Source organism: Brienomyrus brachyistius, chromosome 4, assembly GCF_023856365.1.
Source record: "Brienomyrus brachyistius isolate T26 chromosome 4, BBRACH_0.4, whole genome shotgun sequence".
In the NCBI taxonomy this organism is placed as follows: Eukaryota; Metazoa; Chordata; class Actinopteri; order Osteoglossiformes; family Mormyridae; genus Brienomyrus; species Brienomyrus brachyistius.
Window position 1 is genome coordinate 31,935,843 of NC_064536.1, and position 24,888 is coordinate 31,960,730.

At 41.9% G+C, this 24,888-nt stretch overlaps 1 protein-coding gene across 2 annotated transcripts; it reads right to left on the reverse strand.

Moving 5' to 3' along the window:
• Positions 1-786: 786 nt before the first annotated feature.
• Positions 787-24,303, reverse strand: LOC125740333 (tripartite motif-containing protein 16-like). 2 transcript variants are annotated; one of them, XM_049011312.1, is made up of 6 exons: positions 23,660-24,303; positions 19,403-19,489; positions 18,588-18,821; positions 18,258-18,417; positions 17,816-17,875; positions 787-1,954 (listed from the first exon to the last, which is right to left on the reverse strand). In XM_049011312.1, the coding sequence occupies exons 1-6, from the start codon at positions 24,248-24,250 to the stop codon at positions 1,422-1,424; spliced, it is 1,665 nt and encodes a 554-aa protein (XP_048867269.1). In that variant the 5' UTR covers positions 24,251-24,303; the 3' UTR covers positions 787-1,421. The 2 variants fall into 2 exon arrangements, with proteins under 2 accessions (XP_048867269.1, XP_048867270.1); XM_049011313.1 differs by lacking the exon at positions 787-1,954 and adding an exon at positions 12,451-14,130.
• Between the last annotated feature and the right edge of the window lie 585 nt (positions 24,304-24,888).

The following is a 24,888-nucleotide window of genomic DNA, read 5'->3' on the forward strand; positions in this document are numbered from 1 at the left end:
TCAGCTGCATAAGTGCTGCACTTAACTGAGCAAAACGAAAATGTTACCAACAAAACTGACCAGACCCCGACCCAAACGCAAGATTAGTTCCACTATGAAAATACTAGAAAGATCCTTTCAAACATATTCCTTTAATTATAATTATGTTAATGTCAGGTTAACGCGGGTGAGGACGGGCAGGCTGGCAGGAAGGAGGCAGGGAAGGACGAGGCAGGCAAGTTGAATACAGGGCAAACTGGGTTTTTTATTAAGGAGACGACAGCTACGGGCAGAAAGGGACATCATCTAACATTAGGTAACATAACGAGACTAACATAAATGACGGACATCAGACAGGGCAAGACGTGGACTGATATAGAACAAAGACAGGGCAACATAACAAGGCACAGCTGGGCATGATTGGGGAAGCACACGAGGATAATCAGGGGGCGTGGCACACGCGAGGATTGTACGAGCAGGGCATGATAGTTAATTACTAAATTCTTCATTTAAATTAAATAATGCTGCAATTTCAGTTATGTTTAAATTAAATGCTTAAATTAAAATATGTTTAAACTTCTTAGGGGACGCCGACTTGCCAGCCAGTTTCCCTATGCTTGGGACGGAGGGCGCCGGCGTTGATGCTCGCCTAGGGCACCTCATGGGCTAGGGCCGTTACTGCCCCTCACATTTCATAATTATTCGTCTGGACCCCCCACATTTAACATAAAATATTAGTTTTACGCCACTGTGTCCCCCCCACCCACATTCAAAATGCTTCTGACGCCCCAGGAACCAGGACATTAATATGATAAAATAGAAAGCCTTTATTGTCGGTGTACAGGTAGGAAATACAAGATACAGACAGAAATATATAAAACGTACATATGCCGAGGAGGGGGAAACCCCCCCTCCCCAGGCTTACATTTCATTACATTTTATTTTATTCAGAATCAGAATTCACTTTAATAGTACAACTGCCATACGATGAATTTGTTTTGGCAGTTTTGGTGCAAACATTCACAGACAATATAGAACTAAAGTCAGAGAAAAACATTTTGCATGAGTTTGGCAAACTGAACAAAACATTTATTTCTGTCCAACATACGTCACACTTCAGACAGAGTACAAAGGGTTATACTGATTAAATGGTAAATGGACTGCATTTATATAGCGCTTTTCTACTCCTACGAGTACTCAAAGCGCTTTACATTTTATGCCTCACATTCACGCATCCACACGCACATTCATACACCGGTGGTGTTGGCTGCCATGCAAGGCTCCAACCTGCTCACCGGGAGCAATTTGGGGTTCAGTGTCTTGCTCAAGGACACTCTGATGGAGTCAGAAGGAACCAAGGCTCGAACCTGCAACCCTCCAGTTGCCGAAAGACATGTGACACTCTGATAAGGTAAAAAATGATTCCTCCAGCACACAGTGAACTATCCCAGCATGCACAGCAACACGATGGAGTTTGGATAAACCCCAAACCCTGGACAGAGGGGTTCAGTGAATGAGGAGGTGAAGCTGTACAGGGGGGTCAGTCCATCAGAGGAGACTCTGTAGAAGGACAGAGTACCAGCCGCCTGGTTCAGATACACTCCTACTCTGCGGGAGTCTGAGGGCTTTATGGGTATGACAGTCCGTTTATTATTGTGCCAGACAGAGTAACTGTCAGGAGAGCAGCTCAGCATCCATGACTTGTCATTGGCTCCAAGCAGACAGTCAGCACTGTGTCCTTTCCTCCCGATTCCTTTATAAGTCACTCCTATCAGGGCTACATCTCCACTCCACTCAGCCTCCCAGTAACAGCGACCAGTCAGACTCTCTCTACACAAAACTTGGCTCCAGAAGTCAAATCTGTCTGGATGATCAGGATATGGCTGCTTTGCCCCCAGTGTCACCTTCCTGTTCCCCTCTGACAGAGACAGTTCTCTGTTTACTGTGTTGAAGTCCAACATCAACTGGCAGGAGTCTGTAGACAAGAGGAAGAGCGATTAATCCCATGACGAAGCCCAGCATCTCCATCATTATCACTGTCACACCTCACACACTCACTAACACAGAACTCGCTCCAATACACACATTTTATTCCCAATATACTCATGTAGCCGCCCGAGTCTGCGGCGCTCCGGCTGCCCCCTGTGCTGTGAGACACGCCGTGCTGAGAGACTCGCTGGGCACCCAACTGCACTTTAGCCTGAAAGCTATTATTCTGTACGATACATAAAATATAAAAACGAAGCAGGAATTCAAGTATGTGAAATACCTCAGGAAATGTCGGACGCCGCGCGACGCCGGCGGGAAGATGCGCCAAAATGATGCGCGTGTTAAACTAATAGGTTTAATTACTGGTAAATAAAATTACAAATAGCATGTTAACCATAATATTATATGATAAAAATTACCACTAAAAGTGAGTTTGTCTTTACATCACAATATGAACTTTTTTCAAACCACTTTGGAATACGGAAGGTCATTTGGGACTTAACGTCTACTTTGACGTGTACCATAATAACTTAATTAAAATCACAATGAATCCATTACTAGAAAACAGCTGTGATGCAATATTTAAACTTAAACTTGGACTTCTGAATATAAGATCACTGGCTCCTAAAGCACTATTAATAAATGAAATAATTACTGATTTTAGTCTTGGTGCCCTGTGCCTTACTGAGACCTGGCTTAAACCGGATGAATTCATGGCACTAAATGAATCTACTCCAGCGGAATACAGTTATAAGCATAACCCTCGACCAAATCGCAAAGGTGGTGGGGTTGCTGCATTTTTTCAGTCCAACTTAGGAGTGTCTGAGAAATGTGGTGTGAGTTTCAGCACATTTGAAACTCTTGTTCTTAGCCTTGCTGGCTCATCTCTTTCTAGTTCGTCACCCCAAATCACCATGGTTATTGTGTATAGACCGCCTGGGCCGTACAGTGATTTTCTTAAGGAATTTGCTGATTTTTTAACAAACCTGGTGGTCAGTACTGACAAAGCCGTTATTGTGGGTGATTTTAACATTCATATGGAGAAGGATAGTGATCCTTTAAAAATAGCGTTTGCAGCTATTCTTGACTCGGTAGGTGTATGTCAGAATGTAGTCGGGCCTACTCATGTTTGTAACCATGCCCTTGATTTGATCATTAGTCATGGCATCCTGGTGGAACATGTGTCTATTATGTCCTCTGCTCTCAGATCATTACTTAACATTTGAAATCCAGTATAGCCTCCCGTTGACCACCACTCCAAAGTATAGAATCAGACGTTCTATTAACGCACTAACTACAACATTTATGAAACAACTTCCACAGTCCTTCAGCCTTACATCTGAATCATCATGTGCAAATGAACTTGAACAGGCAACTTCAAACATGGAAAAATCCCTTCGCAGCACTCCAGATCTTGTGGCTCCACTTAAGAGGATAAAGCATAGCAATAACAAACCTGCCCCCTGGTACTCTGATAATACACGTGAACTCAAACAGGCATCACGCAAGCTAGAGCGAAAATGGCGCTCAACTAAACTGGAAGTTTTCAAATCTGCCTGGAAAGAGAGCCTCTCTAAATACAGACAAGCACTAGTAACTGCTCGGTCTGTGTATCTCTCCAGATTAATAGACATGAACAAAACCTAAACTCCTATTTGATTCCGTGGCTAGGATAACACAGAATTCCTCATTAAACTTGCAAATCTTGCAAGCTCTTAAGAGTGATGACTTTCTTACAATTTTTTAATGGTAAGATAACTACAATTAGACAGACTATCCAGTGCACACCTTTACCTACTTACAGCTGCCAGCCTCCTGCTAGTCTTATGCCTACCAATAATGAGACCTTTGAATCATTCACTCCTATTACACACTCAGAACTTTTTAGCTTAATTTTCTCTTGTAAATCCTCTACTAGCCTTGTAGACCCAATTCCTACAAAATTCTCCAAGGAAGTTGCACCACAGATTGGCACTACCGTGTTAAATGTGTTAAACTCTTCTCTTAGGCTTGGATATGTTCCAAAACCTTTTAAAATGGCTGTTATCAGACCCGTCCTAAAGAAACCAAATCTTGAACCCAGTGTATTAGGAAACTATAGACCTATCCAGAGGTGGGTAGTAACGCGTTACATTTACTCCGTTACATTTACTTAAGTAACTTTTTGGAAAAATTGTACTTGTAAGAGTAGTTTTAATGCATGATACTTTTACTCTTACTTGAGTAAGAAATTTCAAGAAGAAACAGTACTTTTACTCCGTTATTCTAAGACATATGCTACTCGCTACTTTCATTTTAATAATCTGTTATTCACTACACAGGTGATTTTTTTGTCATACTAGTCCAAGGGTTCTGTCACATGATTCTTTTTCGCCAATCAAATGTAGCTAATAACAATGCGTCACTCAGTTTCACCAATCAAATGGAGCCATACAGTCACATGACCACACAAAATTTACGCGGCGCCACACAGAGCAGTAACTGAAAGGAGAAAACAATGGCATAAACAACGGCATGTGATTTTGCACCAGAAGAAGCAGAACACCCCTGGCCTCACATTCGATCAATGTTTTCATTACAGATTATAAAACAGAACAGCTATGTCATGCACTGTCTTACGTGTCTGTCTAAGCGTGTCGACATTTCAGCCTACAAGAACTCGACTTCGAACTTGAGGAAGCACGTTGCGGTATGTTGTAGTATATGTGTTTTGGCTGTGGATTTTATAACGTAATAACGTCATAAATAACTGTCAAATGTACATTGCTTTTGAGTAATTTATCACACTGCAGCCTCACAGACAGACACACATACACACACACACACACACACACACACACACTAGTGAATAGCAAAGCACAGTCACCGTGGTGGAGAGAAACTAAAGTGAAGTTCAGTGAATAAAACAATTTATAATAAAGAAAATCTTTTTTCTGTTAGGCACTGGGCATGTTTTTTTCAAATATCTCATTGAATTTCCCACCGTCATGGTGTGGTGTGGTGATGAGTCTGTCTGAATGGATAAATTCCCTGTAGCCCAGATATTTTTTCTGTCAACAGAGGGTTCACCCCAACAAACTGAAGAGGTACACAGAGTCCCACAGAAAGCGAAAATCCTCCTCTTCTGACGAACCTCCTAAAAAGAATGTGAAGATCATAAATTCCTTCGCTGTCCCTTTACAGCAGGTAACACAAGCAAAGCTTGACAACCTTGTGCTAAGTTTTGTATGTGAAGCTAACCAACCATTTTCTGTGGTTGAGACACCATCCTTCAAGTCAATGTTAGAAACCTTGCAACCTCAGTGTACAGTAATGACAAGGAAAACGTTATGCTGTAGAATACAGGAATCTGCAAAGGACATGAAGAACATAATCATCAAAAATTTCAGCACTGTTAACCATGTTGCTACCACAACGGACTGCTGGACTGCCAGACAACGTAGTTACTTAGGTGTCACCTGTCACTGGATAGACCACAACTCTCTAGAGAGGCACTCCGCTGCACTGGCTTGTAGACGCGTCAAAGGCTCACACACGTTTGATGTCCTTGCAGCAGCATTAGAAGAAATCCATTCTGAATACCACATCAGGGAGAAAGTAACCAGGACAACAACAGACAGTGGCTCAAACTTCCTGAAGGCCTTTCGAATATATAGTGTGGAGGAGAAAGAGGACAAGGTTACTGATGGACAGGAGGAGCGAGACTCCACGGTTGATGATGTGTCAGAAGATGAAAGTGAGTTAGAGGTGGAGTATCAGGATGTGTCCCCTATTTTGGATGATGACACTGGCCTGGAGTACCAACTTCCAAAGCACCAAAAGTGTGCATGCCATCTCCTCAATCTCATATCAACCGTTGACACCACTGCTGCAGGAGCTGCAAGCGAAACATACAAGAGGCTGTCTCGGTCTGCTTTTGCAAAATGCAATGCTCTGTGGAATAAAACCAGCAGGTCAACCACGGCATTTGAAACAGTGCAACGTGAATGCAAACTGCAGTTCCTGAAACCCAATCAGACCCGTTGGACCTCCCTGTTCCTCGCTGTAGAAAGGGTTGTGCGCATTCAGAAGGAGCAAGGAGAAAAGGCAATCCGCAATGTATGTATAGCATTTGTTTGTTAAAGAGTAATGAAATGGATGTCAGCATTGCTGATTAATGTCGGTGAATCCTCCTGTCTTAAGTTTAATATATTGCAACATGATTTAGTGTTCTTTACATGGTTGTGTGATAATTGTAGTTGATTTGATTGAAATAGTTTAACTTATTTTTATTTTGTATTTATTTTTTTATTTAACATGGATCTTTTATAGGCTCAATCCAGCGGAAATGGGATTTTTGGCTGAGTACGCTGCTGTAATGAAGCCTGTTGCCATGGCCCTTAACATCCTCCAAGGGGAAACATCTGTGCATATGGGCTTCCTGCTACCAACACTTCACCAGTTGCAGGACAAGCTGAAGAAGTTGGAGCCAACTTGCAAAGTGTGTAGACCACTCATTGACATGCTGCAGGATGGTATCCAGAAACGTTTTGGGGAGATGTTGAAAGAAACTGAGCTGATTGCTGCAGCTATACTCCTACCAAAGTTCAGGACCTCCTGGACCACTGAAGAGAGCATCTTAAAAGCTGGTAAATATACTTATGTATCAATTTAAATGTGAATCCGTAGACCTTGACATACACTTACCAGCCACTTCATTAGGTCCACTTGTATAATCTAATTTGATCCATTACAACAGCTCTGCCATAGATTCTGGCAGATGACCATGTTTATTGTTGAGGTTGTACAGTAATTTGCAGTAGTGTTTAAATGGACTATTGTTTTGAGATGTTTCTAATATTTCGGCCACCTGAGAGGGCCAGAATATTAGAAACACCAGTCAACATACAGTACTCCAGTACAACAACAACACCCACTATAGACAGACTTCAATAATAATAATAATAATAATAGTAATAAAGTAAAATTGTTACCTTTTGACGGTGTCAACAAAAACAGGAAAATTGTGAGCTTTGTTAAAATAGAATTCATGACAGACCCTATGTAGTGTATTGCATTATACTGTACAGGTATCCCTAATGAAGTGGCCAGTGAGTGGATATGAATCTAATTCTTGTGCACCTAATTCTTTTGGAAACAATTTATTGTACCACAGGCTTTGACTACATCAAAAATCACCTGGAAACTGACTTTGAGTTGGATGATGATGCCCACACAAATAGCAGCCCGTCTGATGAAGATGACTTTTTTGCATTCATGAGGGCAGGAAAATCAGAAACAGGAGAACTGGAGCGGTACCTTTCATGTTCAACGAATGGAGGTATGGATATCTTACATTTCTTTCCTCAAATCAAGAACCTCTCACTCAACACCAAAGTCAACACCAGTCTTCCAGCATCTGCAGCCTGTGAGAGACTCTTTAGTCATGCAGGACTCCTGTTCACGGCTAAAAGATCACAGCTTCACTGGAAGAACCTTGAGAGCCCACTGCTGTTGAAGCTTAACAGTCACTTCACTGAGTGATTCTTTGGGGCAGAACACGAATTTTCAGCAACACACACAATGCACAGCCTGTTCCTCCGTATAATCTCTGCCTGCTGAGCCTGTTGTTATTGTTACGATGTTATTAGCATTTCCTGTGGTTGAATTTGCCTTAATTTATGTTTGTTAATATTTTGTCATTTTGTGAAAACGTTATTTATTATTGTTTTAATTAAAGAATTTGCATTGCTATTTTGTTTCTGTCTATTTGACTACATTCATGCTCTGAAACAATAAATCAAAAGTTACTCAATAAGTTACTCAATACTTGAGTAGTTTTTTCACTAAGTACTTTCTTACTCTTACTCAAGTAATTATTTGGATGAGTACTTTTACTTTTGTCATATTATTCTAAAGTAACTATACTCTTACTTGAGTACAATTTTTGGCTACTCTACCCACCTCTGGACCTATCTCAAATCTTCCTTTAATTTCAAAGATCATGGAAAAGGTTGTAGTTCGTCAGTTGTCCTCTTTCCTACAAAAAATAATACAAATGAATTACATCAGTCTGGCTTTAGACCAAACCATAGCACAGAAACTGCTCTAGACAAAGTAATGAATGATTTACTTGTGGCTTCTGACCGTGGCTGTGTATCTCTGTTGGTATTGCTAGATTTAACTGCAGCGTTCGATACTGTGGACCATAATATCCTCTTGGACCAGTTAGAAGGTGTAGTTGGCATTACAGGGACAGCACTTTCTTGGTTCCGCTCATATTTGTCTGATCGCTATCAGTATGTCCATGTGAACAATGAATCATCCAGGGCCACAAAAGTTGAATATGGTGTCCCACAGGGATCAGACCTGGGCCCGCTACTGTTTACCCTATACATGCTACCTCTTGGTAACATTATTAGAAATCATGGTATTGGGTTTCATTTTTATGCAGATGATACATAGTTGTACATATCGGCTAACCCTGATGATACATCACTGCTATCTCGGTTAGAAGACTGTCTATTAGATATCCGGTGCTGGATGGCAAAAAATTTCCTTATGTTAAACACAGAAAAAACAGAAGTTCTGGTAATTGGTCCCAAGGCTGCTAGAAATAAGTTTCACCACCTCAACGTTGGTAGCCTTCCTACACAACCTAACATGGTGGTTAGAAATCTTAGCGTTCTTGTCGATTCAGATCTATGCTTTGATGCTCACATAAGAAGTATTACTTTATCATCTACAGAACATAGCCAAGCTTCATAAGATGCTGTTACTTAATGATGCAGAAAAACTAATACATGCCTTTGTAAGTTCCAGACTGGATTACTGTAATGCCCTCCTATCGGGTTGCCCGTCTGGATCCTTGCATAAACTTCAGATGGTACAGAATGCTGCAGCCAGAGTTCTAACAAGCACTAAAAAATTTGATCATATTACACCGGTCTTATCCTCTCTTCATTGGCTGCCAGTTAAGTCTCGAATTGACTATAAAATACTGCTATTAACTTATAAAGAACTAAATGGCCATGCACCAGAATACCTTAGTGATCTGCTGACCACATACAACCCTCCACGCTTGCTTCACTCTCAAGCCATGGGATACCTGTTAGTGCCTAAGGTAGAAAAAGCTACGGCAGGCTGCAGAGTTTTCTCCTTCAGAGCTCCTCAGCTGTGGAATGGTCTTCCACCAGATGTGCCGGTTTCAGGGTCACTCTCAATATTGAAGTCTAGACTGAAAACACACCTGTTTAGTTTAGCGTATAGGGACACTAGTTCTAGCCCTAGCTAACTCCTCACTCCCAGTCAGACCCGTAGTGTGAGGTGTAGAGCTGGGTGGGGATCGGTGCCATTGGCTTTGGATAAAATGGATTGTCAGTGCTGTCACTCTAGCTTCACAATCTCTTGTGGAACTGGAGTGCTGACATTTCAGGGACTCCCCATGCCTGCATTCCCACTTGCCTCTCTCTCCTACTGATGCTGCCATAGCCATATCTGCCGGAGCTTGCAGATTGCACTTCATATTGCACTCACCTAGCTTTTAGCACTGCCAATAGCCTCCTCTACTATGCCTAATTGTACATTTTATTTCCCCTACTCCTCCTGGGGGGTGATGCCTGGAGACCTCAATCTATCAAGATGTCCAGCACACCCTACTACATGTGACGTCGCCACCACCAGTGACGTCCCTGCATCCAGCTCGCCGTTCTGCCTGTGTCATCTTCCATGTATGACCCGCTGCCTCACCTCTGGTTGCCTGGCGATTGGAAGAAGACTCGGAATCGGCATTGGCTTGTCATCTTCCTTGCTCTCCAGTTATTTCCCAAATCTTATGATTGGGACAATGTGACTTGGCGCTTCCCCATCTCTGGCACTTAACCATCTCTCTATTTGACTCTCCCTGCCGGCCCCTGGAGGATGGGCTCCCCCTTTGAGTCTGGTCCCTCCCAAGGTTTCTTCCTTCTGGGGAGTTTTTCCTTGCCACTGTCGCCTATGGCTTACTCACTGGGGGCTTTGGGTGAGGATGCTGTAAAGCGCTTTGAGACAATGTAATGTTGTGATAATGCGCTATACAAAAATAAATTTGGTGTTGTTCTTGTATCAACACGTCAAACAAATTACATCTTAACCTGTTCATTATTTACCTTTTAAGCATAGGACATCTTAACACATCTTAACTACACGTTAATGCAGCCAATTTGAACCTCTTAAGATGTCTGTACCTTTAATGCATCTATGCTATTGGTTGGCATAAACATACACACCCCTTTTGATGTAGGGGCTATACGTATGCAGTATGTGCCCTGTACGTTGTAGTCACATGGTCTCTACGTTCAGCTATGTGAGTCCTACGTTTTTATTACATATAGGCAACGTATGTATTACATGTCAAACGTGACTGTGATGTTGTTTTCAGCACAGTCCATTTGTTGGAGGGTAGAATCACAGGTTTATTTAAACTGGCAGAACAGTTATCTTTAAATATTTACAAAGTATAACTGGCGGTTTTCACATTTCATCGTTTTAACATTTCATGTATTGCAGATTCAATTCTTCCTAGTCAAAAAGAGCATTTCAAATATCCACAATGACATTCTTCCTAGGAGAGATTACATCACTTTTCCTATTCATGTCTATTAGGTTTTGAATTTCAGATTTCCAGAGTTATATTTCAAATATCCAGAATGTTCGTTCTGGATATCAGCAATTGAATTCTTACTAGAAGAAACTCCCATTTCAGATATCTACAATCCAATTGTTACTAGTCATAATTTTAATTTCAGATATCCAAAAGGGAAAAAAACTTTCCAAATATATATATAAAAATGTAATTTTGAATATCCAAAAATGCATTGTGAATAGTAAAAATGTCATTATATATATCCACAATTCATTTTATGACTAGTAAAAATGCAATAGCAGATATCAACAGCTAGAATTATGACTAGGAACAATGCAATTGCAGATATCTACTATTGTATTGTGGATATCTGCTGACGAGTAGATAGGAGGCCGTTTTAACATAAAATGGGTCCACTTACTATCCAAAATTAGCGTTACCTCATCACTTGCTCCATCTGCTGTATCAGACCAGCTCACACCCAATGTCTGAAGCATGACTGACCCAGAAATAAACTATTTCTACTTGAATGTAGATTTGACTGGTCATTTATTTTGATGCCAGGCTAAAGTTTAAGCTAAAATTAAAATATGATGCAGATTGTTTTCGTTTTTGGAGACAGTGGTGAGCGATTTCCTTGGAGCGGGATTAAAATTGACCCGGGGGGGGCCATAATGAGTGAAGCGGCAGTGAGTGGGGGGAGCTGGAGGAGTGTACAGCTCCGTGAGCGATGAGCTCCACTTACATGCCCTGGTCAAAATTATGCTTTTTGTGAATGATTGACTGTCCCATGCACTGACTGCGAACAGCTGACAGCCCCTCAACGTGCCACTTGCGCTACCTGTCTGTCTGTCAGCAGAGGCCTCCGAGTGACCAAATCAAAAATGAAACTGGAGCAAAACTGGTAAATCCGTCTAATATTGATGTCTGTATGTGTACTGTAATTCTGGTGTCTGTATTTGTGCTGAACAGTGCATATGAGCTAAACTTATCATTCTGATCACTTTCTGTTCTGCATTAACGGCTATAAAAACTATATATTCAGCAATGTGAGGTGGACGAAAGTGTTTTATATTTTACGGTGCAAGTTATTAGCTTTCTATTAAAACATATGTAGTTATTAATTTATTTGTAATAAGGAGTTTATAGTCAGACCTTTCCTAGCAAAAGTATTGTCATGCCCGGCTCGTCCGCTCCTCGTGTGTGCCACGCCCCCTGCTTACCCACGTGTGCTTCCCCGATTAAGCAGACACAGCTGGGTACATTTTGATTAGTCACGTCCTATTTAAGTCCTGATCTTACCTGTTCCCCTTGTCCGTCATTGTGGTCTTTCTGCATCTGATGTTCCCTGCTCCCAGTTCCCAAATTAAAACCCCTAGTTTGCCCTGATACCGACCTGTTTGCCTAATAATATATTCCAAACACTATCTAATCTAATAATATATATAATCTATAATGTAGTATATATTATATATAATCTCTCAGGGTATATATAATATATAATCTCAGGGTCTGCTCCGGGGCCTCCTCCCGGTTAGACATGCCCTGAAACACCTCCTCAGTGAGCCGTCCAGAAGGCATCCTACATAGATGTCCGAACCATCAGCTGACTCCTTTCAATGCGGAGTAGCAGCGGCTCTACTTTGATCCCGGATGTCTGAGCTCCTCACCCTCTCTAAGGCTGAGCCCAGACACCCTGCTGAGGAAACTCAATTCTGCTGCTTGTATTCACAGTCTCATTTTTTCGGTCATTACCCAGAGCTCATGACCATAGGTGAGGGTAGGAACGTAGATTAACTGGTAAATTCAAAGCTTTGCCTTCCAGCTCAGTTCCCTCTTCGTCCAAATTGTTGCAACGTGATCAAGACCCCGAGATCAAATTCTAAATCAAAGTGAACTTTATTGTCATCTGCACCATATATAAGTATACAGAGAGATGAAATTCACCATCATGCACACTGTAACAGCATGAGTTCAAAACAGTGTAAAACAATGTATGGTAATAGTAGTAACAGCAGTAACTTGTCTAAAATTTCTAACAGCTGAAAACAGGAGTAGAAGCAGAATAATGGGGCAGACAGAGAATAATGGGGATTCTTATTATTGCCCCCATGTCAGAGTGACAAAGTGTTAAGTGCAGTGCAGCGCTTAAGGGTCAGTCTGTGGCCTTTAGTTGTAAGGTAAGGGGGGGTTGAGGCAGTGATGAGGCAGAGTGAGGGATCCTGGGGGGCAGCATGGTGTTGAGGAGCCTGACAGCCTGGGGGTAAAAACTGCCACGCAGCCTGGCAGACCCGGCTCTGATGCTGCAGTATCTTCTCTCAGGTGGCTGGAGTGTGGAATGACCATGTGAGGGATGTGATGGGTTCTGCACAATGCTGCAGGCCTTGCGGACACTGCGTTTACAAAAAGCGGCTTGTAGGGAAGGGAGAGGCATCCCATAATGTTCTCTGCTGTCTTCACTACTCTCTGCAGGCACTTGTGGTCAGATTTGTTGCAGCTGCCACACCAGATGGTGATGCAGTTAGTCAGAACAATGCCGATGGTGCCTCTATAGAACATGGTGAGGATGGGAGGGGAAGGTTTGCTTATTTCAGCCGCCTCAGGAAGTTTAGTCTTTGCTGGACTTTCTTGAATAAGGAGGTGGTGTTTTTTGTCTATGTAAGTTCCACAGATATGTCCACACCGAGGAACTTGGTTCTCCTTACAATCTCCACAGCAGTACCGTTGATGCTGAGTGGGGTGTGGGCAGGATGTGTCCTTCTGAAGCCCACAATTATCTCCTTTGCCATCTCAACGTTGAGAGATAGATCGTTGTCTCTGCAACTTGTGGACAGCCTTTCCACCTCTTCTCTGTATGCTGATTCATCATCTCTGCTTATCAGTCCCACCACAGTCATATCATCCGCAAACTTGATGATGTGGTTGGTGTTGTGCGTGGCTGTGCAGACCTGGATCAGCAAGGTGAGGAGCAGAGGACTAAGCACACAGCCTTGCGGAGCTCCGGTGCTCATCGTGATGGTGTAGGAGGTGCTGCAGCCCATACGTACTGACTGAGGCTTCTCTGTCAGGAAATCCAAGATCCAGTTGCAGAGAGTGGTGTTCCTAGCGTATTCTCTCAGTTCCACAATCAGCCTTTGAGGGACATATTGAAGTCCATGAATAACATTTTAACATATGTGATTCTCTTATGCAAATGTGTAAGGGAAAGGTGATGTCCCCAGTAGACCTATTGAACTGGTATGCAAATCTAGAGAGGTAGGAAGATTGGTCTTTATGTATTACTGCCATGACCAGCCTTTCGAAGCCCTTCATGATGATTGACCTGAGTGCTATGGGGCAGTAGTCATTCAGGCTAGTCACTGACGGCTTCTACAGCACTGGGATGATGGTGGTTGATATGAAGCATGCTGGGACAGACGAGTGGTTTAAAGAGGTGTTTAAAATGTCTGTGAGGACACCAGCCAGGTGGTCAGTGCATTCTCTCAGCACACAGCCAGGTATGTTGTCAGGTCCTGCAGCCTTGTGTGGGTTGACTCTGGATAGAGGACTCCTCACATCAGCTGTGGACAGACAGAGTGCCTGGGTAGTGGGGGGAGGTGTCGGCTCCTTCTGGAAGGGAAACATCACCGCCACTGATGTGTGGGTTGGGCTTGTAGATCGTGATTGGCTGAATGTCCTGTCATATGCGGCGTGTGTCTTTGGTGCATTTAAAGTGTTCATTGATGCTCTGCACATGTACCTGATTGGCTATCCTCATAGCTCGGGACAGGTTGTCTGTGGGCGTCCTGAGGGCAGCCTTGTCTTTATATCTGAAAGCTGCATTTCTGATTCTTAGCTGTGTGAGCACTTCCCTCGTCACCGAGGGCTTTTGGTCAGCTGTCGTGGTCATCGATCACAGAGTTTATATACTCCTCCAGGTTGATGGCGTCACCATTTATAGCAGCCTCCTTAAAAATGTCCCAGTCAGTAGATCCAAAGCAGCCTTGGAGAGCTGAGACGGCACCAGCTGGCCACACTCTTACTGACTGGTTTGTTGTGCTTCAGCAGGGATTTATACGCAGGAACCATGAACACAGTGACATGGTCTGAGTAGCCGAGGTGGGGGGGGGGGGGGGGGGGGAAGGGCCTTGTAGGCCTCACAAACGTTTGTGTGAACATTGTCCAGACAGATTCTCCCTCTAGCTGGGAAGTTCACATGTTGGAAGAATTTGTGGAAAACTGGCTTCAGATTTGCCTGATTGAAGTCTCCAGCAATAATGAAAAAAGACTCTGGATTAGCTTTAGGACCTAGTCGTAGGATTGGAACTCGGTGGTTAAGTGAGGAGTGTCTGTATAGAGATGCTGCAGCAGGGCTACAAAATTAGCAACTCACTGTGGAGGCTGCGATTGTACTTTATTGAATATTGTACGTCAAAACACGATAAAATACAACAATATAGGCAATGCATCATGAAATTGTTCATATAGTTTTTTACTAGTTGAAAGCGGAAGAAAAGAGAAGATGAGAAAAGAAAGAATGACAACGAAGGAAAGGAAAAGAATGAATAGCACAGGGAAAGACACTGAGAGGGAAAATAGAGTTCAAATTCCTTTTTAAAACTGTTATGTGTGAATGTGTTTACATTTATGTATATAAAATTTGCTGACAAATAGCATCAAATTAATAATGAAAAAATAAAATTTTCTTTGCAGTGTTGGAACAGTGGCAACCTAAAATAATATATCTAAAAAAAAAGCTTAAAATTGGGCAGGACAGTATTCCCTCTGCATGTGTTTAAGTCTTTCCAAAAGTTATTTGTAAAGTTACATTTCCAGAATAGATGTGATATGGTTTCTGGGTACTGACTGCAAAATGAGCATTTGTTATCAAACTCTCTTCAAATTGTCAGTAGAAACCACTTAACTGGATAGTACTTATTAATAAGTTTGAATGAAATTTCTTTTATCTTATTGGTTAACAAAAAGTCCAGGTGGAACTGCATGAAAAACTGTTGCAAATTGTTTTGGACTTATGGGTGTTTGGAATTTGGGAGAAACTCTGAGTAATTATATGGTAGGACTTGCTCATTAAATAACTGTCTTACAAGTAAAATACCATTTCTGAACCACCTTTAATAAAACAACTATTTGTTCTTAAACAAAACCATTATTCGAACAATATGGCAAGAAATTGTGTTTATGGATGAACTTCCATGAAAGAATGGTTTGTTGTTTGAAATCTGATAATCTGATAGGAAGTTTGGCAATCTTAACATTACAATGCAATAAAAAGTAAGACCACCATCATTGAGAAGATATGATGAGTAATTAGGTTCTATATTGAAGTTAGATCATCCAAGCATCGCTTAATCCAACTTATTTTTCAAAGTATTGTTTAGAGTAAAAGTTTAAACAGTTAAATCCTTCTTTGTAATAAAAATTAAGAATAACAGATTTCTTTAAGTAATGGGTTTTCTTCTTCCATGCAAAGTTTAAAAGCATAATCTATCCTACACACAGGGTCATCTATAGAAAGTGACTGGGCCACATACAGTATGTGAGGGGAGAGATGCCCTCAGCTTTGGTGAGCAGTATTCTGCCTTTGACCGATAGATCTATTTGTAAACAACAGTTCAAAATCTTCTGGATTTTCTCAACAATACGATATAAATTAATAGGGCATCTGGATTTGTTGTCCTAACAAATAAAAATAAATCCAACATGATGGAATACATATGATCCTTTACTCTCACTTCTGCCTACGTTCATTTTTGAAACCGGTGGAAACACAGGCAAATTCTGGTAAGGCATGAAGTGAGAACCAGCCCAGTATCGGCTCCATGTTGGTGGAAATGAGGCATCAGTACAGTGCCCGAAGGTCCAGCCCAATGTCGTCTTAAAATCCGCCCAACGGAAGCTGACACTAACCCAATATTTGAAATCCCAGGATACTGTATCTCAAAGAAATAAACCAGTATTTTGCACCCTTATCACACTGAAATATTCAACATTTTAAAGCCACAGTTAAACACAATGAGGTCAGTTAGACGGACTCACTTTCCTTTCCTTTGCCGAGCGATTAAATATTACTCAGTATGAAGATCCACCATTTATAATAATACATTTCTTTTTCCCCGTACAGTCCGCTGCTGCAGAACATTATGAAAGCAGCCCAAAACCAGCAACCCACAACCTCCTAATATCTACCTATAATGTATTTTCAAAACTGCCAATTGAGAGTCACGTGACGCTCGTTGCCGATGGCTGCCTAGCTCTGTTCTTCCGCCCGTTCCTTTGCCTTTTTTCGCCTCTATGATGCTGCCCTTGCCACTTACCTGCCAGAAATTTAACGGCGGACGATCTAGTTATTATCCTAATGTCTGCAAATCAGTGCAGACCTCACTCGGCTCTTGGAGAAGTCGCCCCACTCCGATGGCGGCGTAAGGCCATCTCTACCCTAAGTTAATGGATATCGACTGTTCGTGTAGATACTCAGTAGTTCTAATTATAGTGATTTGTGCTTCAGTGCTGAATGTATTGTAATAGTGCCTTATGCCTCAATTTTCTTTGTTCTGTTTATGTTTATTAAAGAGAATTCTGTCTTCAGTTCAGTCCACGTCGCGATCCTGTCCCTTGAGTGCTCCATCTTGTATGTGCGATTGTAACCCACTCCGTAGTGAAGTACTTAACTCTGCCTAACAACTCAGTGCTCTCTGACCGGAGCCCTCCAGTGGTCGATCATATCACACCAGCATCAGGGGGTAGAATCCCCAACACCGCTTCTGCAATGTAACTCCTTTTTAGTTAACTATTTTTTTGGGGGGTTTTTTGGGCTTTTAGGTTTTTTAAAATTCGTTTAAATCGACAACGAATGCATTTGCAAGTCCCACCCCAAAGTTCCGAGGTGCCAAAAAAGAAAGGGTACTTTGGGTACTAAGACTTATGGTACTGGTATTCGACCCATAGTCAATGGAAAAGGGAAAGTATCAAAAGTACCGTACCTGGTGCAGTGGAAAAACACCCTAAATAAACTTGCCTTGCTTTGCATTGCAACTGGATTCAAAGGTTACTGACAAAAACAGGTCAGGTAAATGTGAAAGACCAGGAGGCAGCGGGAGAGAGAAAGAGAAGCTCCACTAGCAGAAGGAAATGAAATGCAATAAAACACAATAAAACACAATGAAACACAATGAAACACAATAAAACACAATAAAACACACTCCACCTCATACAGGGAGAGAGAAGCGTGTGTGTGAATATACTCACATTGTAAGAATTCTGATCTGGTCGTGGACACTAATACTGGTAGGACGGTGTCTTTGGTAACTAGAAGGAGACAGAGAGAAACAGGGATGTGAGTAAAAGGAATTTACTAGTGGGAGACGGACGTCACTCACTGTGGAGACACCAGCAGTAGGATATTATCATTATGAGGGAAAATAACAGGCATTTTAACAAGCTGTAAATTTACGTAAGTTACACATAATACAGATTTTTTTGGATTCTGTAATGTAGAATAAACATAATTCCTGTGATCTGGGTTTTGCAGCCTGTAGAATTTAGAGCTCACAGGTTTTCATAAAGATTTAGTCTTATTGGAAACAGAAACTGACTTGGTCACACCAACGTGAGGCTGACTGTACTGCACACTCTCTCTGCATGGTGTATAATAACAAGAACAGACTGAAAAATGTTTTTATTTATCAACCTGTATGATGGATCTCTGCCATTTTCTTTTCGCAAACATTCTCCAGTTGATCCTTCAGCTCAGAAACCACCTTCCTCATATTCTCAAAAGAGCAGCGTGGACTGACGGAGATTCTGGGTCCAAATCCAGCTTCAGGGCTGACAGGAAGACCCTGGTACCTCTACAGACACACATTCTGATTAAACAGCTTCATCAAAACAAATGCGTATGGCATCTAATTAACAGGACCATTAACATCTGACCAATGACAGACTAGCTGAAATACAAATGAGAACATGCATCCATTTGAATGCTCTGGTTTTCTTATTGCCAAAGTAGCTGTTCTGTTACCTGGAGGAAATGGATGTGATCCTCTGTGTGTGAAAGCTGCTCCAGCTCAGAGTGTCTCCTCTTCAGTTCACCAATCTCCTGCTTCAGTCTCTTTATGTCTCCTTCAGTCTGGCTCACTACAGTCTTCTCCTGATCTCTGATCAGCTTCGTCACCTCAGAGCGTCTTCTCTCAATGGAGCAGATCATCTCAGTGAAGATCCTCTCGCTGTCCTCCACTGCTGACTGTGCTAAGCTCTGTTGGTGACACAGAGAACAGAGGATGGTAAATTACAATTGGCCCCTTTTGAGACTCCAGAGAGCCTCATTGTACAATAGAGATGTGACCTGACAGGAGATATAAAAACAGCATAAGGCTGGGGTTTGGAGCGTCACCATGCTGGATGCCACAGTTACTGAAACGCACCCAGCACTCATCGGAAATGATCACTCATTAAGCTTATACACTGTCAGCTGCAGGGATTTGGCAGAGACTGGTGGCTGTATGGGGCAGGTTGCTTGTCACCATTAGGTCTCAGTTTAATAGGTGACTTTTTGCAGTGTTTATTTGCATTATGCTGAGTTGTGAAAAGCTGCATTTTTCTCAAATGGGCCTTTGTGGTATTTTTCTAAATAAATAAAGAACTACTGCCGCAACACTTGTTTAAACTCTGTTGTCTAGCAACTTTGCCCCATTGAATCATTGACCCAGAATAACCCACAGCAGCATTAACTTGATTAATACCCATAAGTCTATAAATCTGCAATCTGTTGAATCTGACAGAAGATTTAATATGATCACAAGCCAGCTGTTATCTTCTCTTCAGGTTCATACTCACTGTCAATGAGTCCACAACCTCTTTCAGCTCCTTCTCTCTCTTCTGAATTCTCTGCTGAAATTCCCTCTGTGTTTCACCCATTTGTTTCTACAGATAGGAAACAAGATGACAAAACAAGTTTGTTTCATTAGCTGAGATCAGATTCATTAATTAACCTGCCCAGGGTGGATCCCAGTCAAGGGCCCTATGCTGCCTGGGAAAGGATCCAGGTGCTCCCCATGATCCTGACCTGGATTACTGGTTAGGAGATGGATGGATGCAGGGATATTCGTAAATGATTTATTGACCGTAAGTAGGATAAACTGGACATAGACCCTTTGATCCTGTTTCCACCTGGTATTAACATGCATCCTGGGTGATCCAATCAGAAGTGGACAGCGCTAATTACAGGTGTGAAGACACCCAGGACACATTGAAGATGCATTGAGATCCGATCACTGAAACCACATTGGAAGGTGGTTTGGGCCGCATATGACCACATTCTTATAGCAATGTGAAGGCGAATGTGTCCTGGGCTGCATTGCAGGACTGGTTACTCAACTGACGTCCTCTTTGATTGATGTCAGATCGCATGTCAGTTGAGAATGGGCCACTGTGTAGTAAACTGCACTGTGAACAACAATAATGCATCTTTTCTCCTGCGACACTAAAAACTCTGAATTTGCTGGGAAGTTGGTTTAATTTTGGACTGTTGAGACCCATTCATATGGAAATCATGTCATAGTGTACATCACTGATGTCCCATGCAAATTCAGAAAAGAAAATGTGTAAAATGGGATTTATTAAAGATGTTTCAGAATTTGCACAGATCATACATTTGTGCATGTGCTTGTTGGGGCGCAGTAAGGAAACAAGGTGACAATCCACTTAAAAGCACAATGACTGATAACCGCTATTCGGCTAGCAGGCAGGACAGGGAGAAAGACGAGTCGAGCAGACAGAAATCCAAAGAACGGGGTTTATCTGGGACAGATGAGCAGCAGAGGGGACACGTGTTAATGACAGATCTGGGTATACGGACTCAGACGTGGACTTAAATACAGAGGATAAATCAAACTGACAGAAAAAGCTGATCACAATTGGGGTAGCACACGTGGATAATGAGGGGGCGTGGCACACATGAGGATCGTGCGAGCAGGTTATGACAATGACAAAGGGATTTATGGAAACTGAACCAAACTGGATAGACACACAATAAAGGAACAACAAGGGGTCAAAACTCTCAAGGGAAAAAGCAGCTAAGAAAATGACACGTAGACTAACAGAGGGAATGGGGCAGCTAGTGATGTTAAGCTTGACACTGAAGCTCCAAGTTATGTGCCAAGAAAAACAATTCACTACATTGTGAAGCACAGCTTCAGTTTCCTCCGTTCCTCCCTAAACATGTAACCATGGTCACCTGAAGCTTAGTTCTGCACTCAACCATGTGACTGGAAACTGAAAATGAAACACACACACACTGCAGCATAAGTTTGCGTGACCTACTTCAGAATCAGTACAACTGCTAGAGAAAGAAGAACCCATCCACACCAACATGCATCCAGCCACCAGAACCAGAGCCTGCAGGAACCTCATCTGCTACTGCGATGCACACCGGTACTACAACCTTTCACATTTTAATGATAATGTTCAATTAAACTGAATTAGGATAAATAATTATTAATACATAGTACAAAATGCATAGTGTATATAATGACTCAGGCTTTGTCATTTTAGTTCCAGGTCTGTAGGATCTTCTGAACACTGATGAGGGGAGAGCAGATGGGTCAAGGGTTCGACAGCAGATGCTACTGTGGAGGTTCAGCACTAGCACAGTGACCCAAATATTCTATGTTCTGAAGACCGTTTGCAGTTCTGGGATATGCAGATGGCTGTCTTTCCACACTCATTTAAACTTGCAATACAGTTTTATACACTCCAGCATCCTCCATTCCATATTAGAGGGTATTCTCTAAAGTAGGAGAAGTTGTAAATAAAAAAATGCAACCAACACACTGTTCAACAAATACTGCTCAACAAAGATCTGCAGTTTAATGCCCCCTCAAGTTACACAAGCATCCCTTCCTAAGTTAATTCAATGGTTGCCCAATCCACAAGAATTTTCATAGCCCAACTTAACCAGTACATTCATGTTCATAAAGCACAACAGACCACTTGGATGTTTGCCTGTTTGTATATAATCTGATGCACGACACTCAGTCAAAATGAGCTGCTATTTACTTATCTGCCCACCTAGTGTCACTAATGTTCACCATTTACAAAAGCTTTGAGTACTGAATAATTTTTTGACACACTTGCTTCAGAAAGCTTTGTTTTGCCATCACTATGGGCAACTAAGGGAAGAAAACCAGGAATATTATTGAAATGTGCTGGTAAAAATGACATGAAGGTAAAATTAAAGTGTGTAGGTAAGAATGTGTGTTCAGTAGCCTAGAAAATGGATGTGTGAATAGAAACATATAATAACAGTGTCATTGTTTATGTAGTTTTATATTGGGCTGTCTGGGGGCTTGAATTCCCGGTTAGATATTCAGTCCCACTGCGGCCCTGACTACTTTGCTCCTTTTACTTCACTTGTTCCAAGTCAGACATATAATTCAGCATTTCAGACAAAACAATGAACCTCTTTGTTAACATTTTCACAAATTTTGAGCTTGACTAGTTATTATGTCAAAATATTAAAAGCCAAAATATTATCTTATCGCAACAAACGTAATGCAGTGGGTGACACCTCAGCACCACACCAGTCTGAATGGACCAGTATGAGTTTTTTCCCGGTGGCCGGAGCGCCAATCCTGCAAAAAAACTGTGTTGATGCAGTATAAAAATGCACGTCTATAATGTTAGAAGTTGAACTTTATTGTGAAATATAGTTTCACAAGAAATATAATTATTTAAGTAATCATATCTGCATGATGTGAAATTATATAATAACTGTCAAATGAAAATTGCAACATTATTAAGAAATACAATCTAACAATTATATTTCAAAAAGCATGATTTCTTCCTTAGCTAGATAACTTCTTGCATCTAATGTGCCCCTAGTTTAAATGGCCTTTTTTCTTCATTCAGTTATATAGTAATGATTTGTTGATTGATGATCATGTGTTTATTGATCCCTGTGGGGAAATTGTCTTTATGCCTCCCCCAACTTACTGTTGCCACCCATTGGGGCACCCAGGGGTTAGGGGTCTTCCTCAAGGACCCACAGATGTGCTGAGACTGGGACTGGCAACCTTCTGATTACAGGAACACAGGCTTAGCCCGGACTACCTTAAACCTGACAAGCTGTCTAAGTAAGAAATCCTGCTTTCTGAAACGGGCACTAGTTTTAGCCTGGTAAAACAATATCTGTTGATAAAAACACGTTACATTGTACTTTGCACACAAAACCACCATAGCAATACATCTACAGATAGAGGCTAGACAGTACTGTGTGTACGACTGATTTAATGAGCCAAAAATAAATTATAATGCTAACAGTATAAAACTACAGCTTTAACTTCTTTTGATAAAGGATGCAGCCGTCTTGGATTCTGAGGTCAGGGTTGTGTAGATTCCTCTGATTTCAGAAGGCGTTCCAGTTGAAATTTCCAACTAGGAACTTGGAATTTCCAAGTTACAAGTTCGGATGGAATGCAGCATTAGTACCAAAAATCACACCACAACCTCATAGCTCACACATCTTAGCCATTCTTGAACCTGTTTACTTGCTCTATATATTGAGCTGCATGATTCACTGTTTGAAAGAGTTTCAGTAGGAATTCAATCAGAATTTTTTTAATTGCACTTTCAGTTTGGGAAACCTAACTCGTACTGAGTATTTCATAGCAATTATACTAACATATGATAAGACAAAATCCATCCATCCATTTTCCAAACCGCTTATCCTACTGGGTCGCAGGGGGTCCGGAGCCTATCCCGGAAGCAATGGGCACGGGGCAGGGAACAACCCAGGACGGGGGGCCAGCCCATCGCAAGGCACACTCACACATGTTTACCTATGGGCAATTTAGCAAGTCCAATTAGCTTCAGCATGTTTTTGGACTATGGGGGGAAACCGGAGTACTCGGAGGAAACCCCGCAACGACATGGGGAGAACATGCAAACTCCACACACATGTAACCCAGGTGGAGACTCGAACCTCAGTCCCAGAGGTGTGACGCAACAGTGCTAACCACTGCACCATCATGCCGCCCCAAGACAAAATCCATTTATTTAAAATTGACTTTTATATAAGAGTATTTCTTGCCTGACCTGTATCTCCGCCCTTCCTGCAGCAGCTGAGACTGTATCATGTCCTCTGTGTTCATCCATCGTACAGAGATAACAGATACACTGCTGGTCGGTACGGCAGTAGACCTCCAGGGGTTTGTCATGGTGGGAACAGAGCTTGTCCTGCAGATGTCCAGTGGCATCAGTCAGCTTGTGCTTCTTAAAAGCTGGAGACTCATAGTGAGGCTGGAGGTGAGATTCACAGTAGGAGACCAGACACACCAGGCAGGACTTGACAGCTTTGTATTTTCTCCCAGTACAGACGTCACACTCCACATCTCCAGGTCCAGCAAAATGGTCAGCAGGAGTAGCTGCTTGTAGTCCAGTCTTCTTCAGGTTCTCTAGTACTTCAGCCAGTATGGTGTTTCTGCCCAGAACTGGTCTCGGTGTGAAGGTCTGTCTGCACTGGGGGCAGCTGTAAACTCCAAGACGATCCCCCTGATCCCAGCAGCTCTTTATGCAGCTCATACAGTAACTATGCCCACAGGGAATAGCCACTGGATCCTTTAGTAAATCCAGACAGATTGGACAGCTGAATTGGTTCAGATCCACTGCAACACTGGCTTCTGCCATTTTACGATAAAAACTGATATGATTTAGTTTTGTTTTCTCTCACTTCATGCTTCTCTGGCTGCAGTAGGTGTGGTTTTGGACTGAGGCCAGACTGAGAAGAGCAGACTGGGCAAACACTGGAGTTTCTAAACAAAATAATACATTATGCAAACTATACACACAACAGGCATTTTAGCTTTTATAAGAATATCTGTTGCTGACATTGTTTTTCTGCAAACACGCTATAATCCTTCTATTTGATTTTGTACAGTAGCAATTAGGTATAAAGGTATAAGAGAGCAGATCTACTGATAATTAATTTCTGCGTCTGTTTAGAAACATGTTTGAGATCAGGTGCTTTCAGGTGAAACATGAAATTGTTGTGGTGGTTTTTCCTTCCCCGCCAAATCAGAAGTCAGAAGCTGCTTGTGTAGATCCAGATTCACTCTTTATTGCAACAATGAGGTTACAACCAAGGCCGGACACTTAGTGTGTCCAATACTGTTTTACACCAATTTTATGCAAGTTCTTATTGTTTAACAATATCTTGTCACTTAAGCATCATCACTTCTTCAATTATACACCATTTCATAGTTCCTTAAACTATTCATCATTTTTGTTCTCCCTTGATCCACACCCCAAGACAATAAGTATGTCAG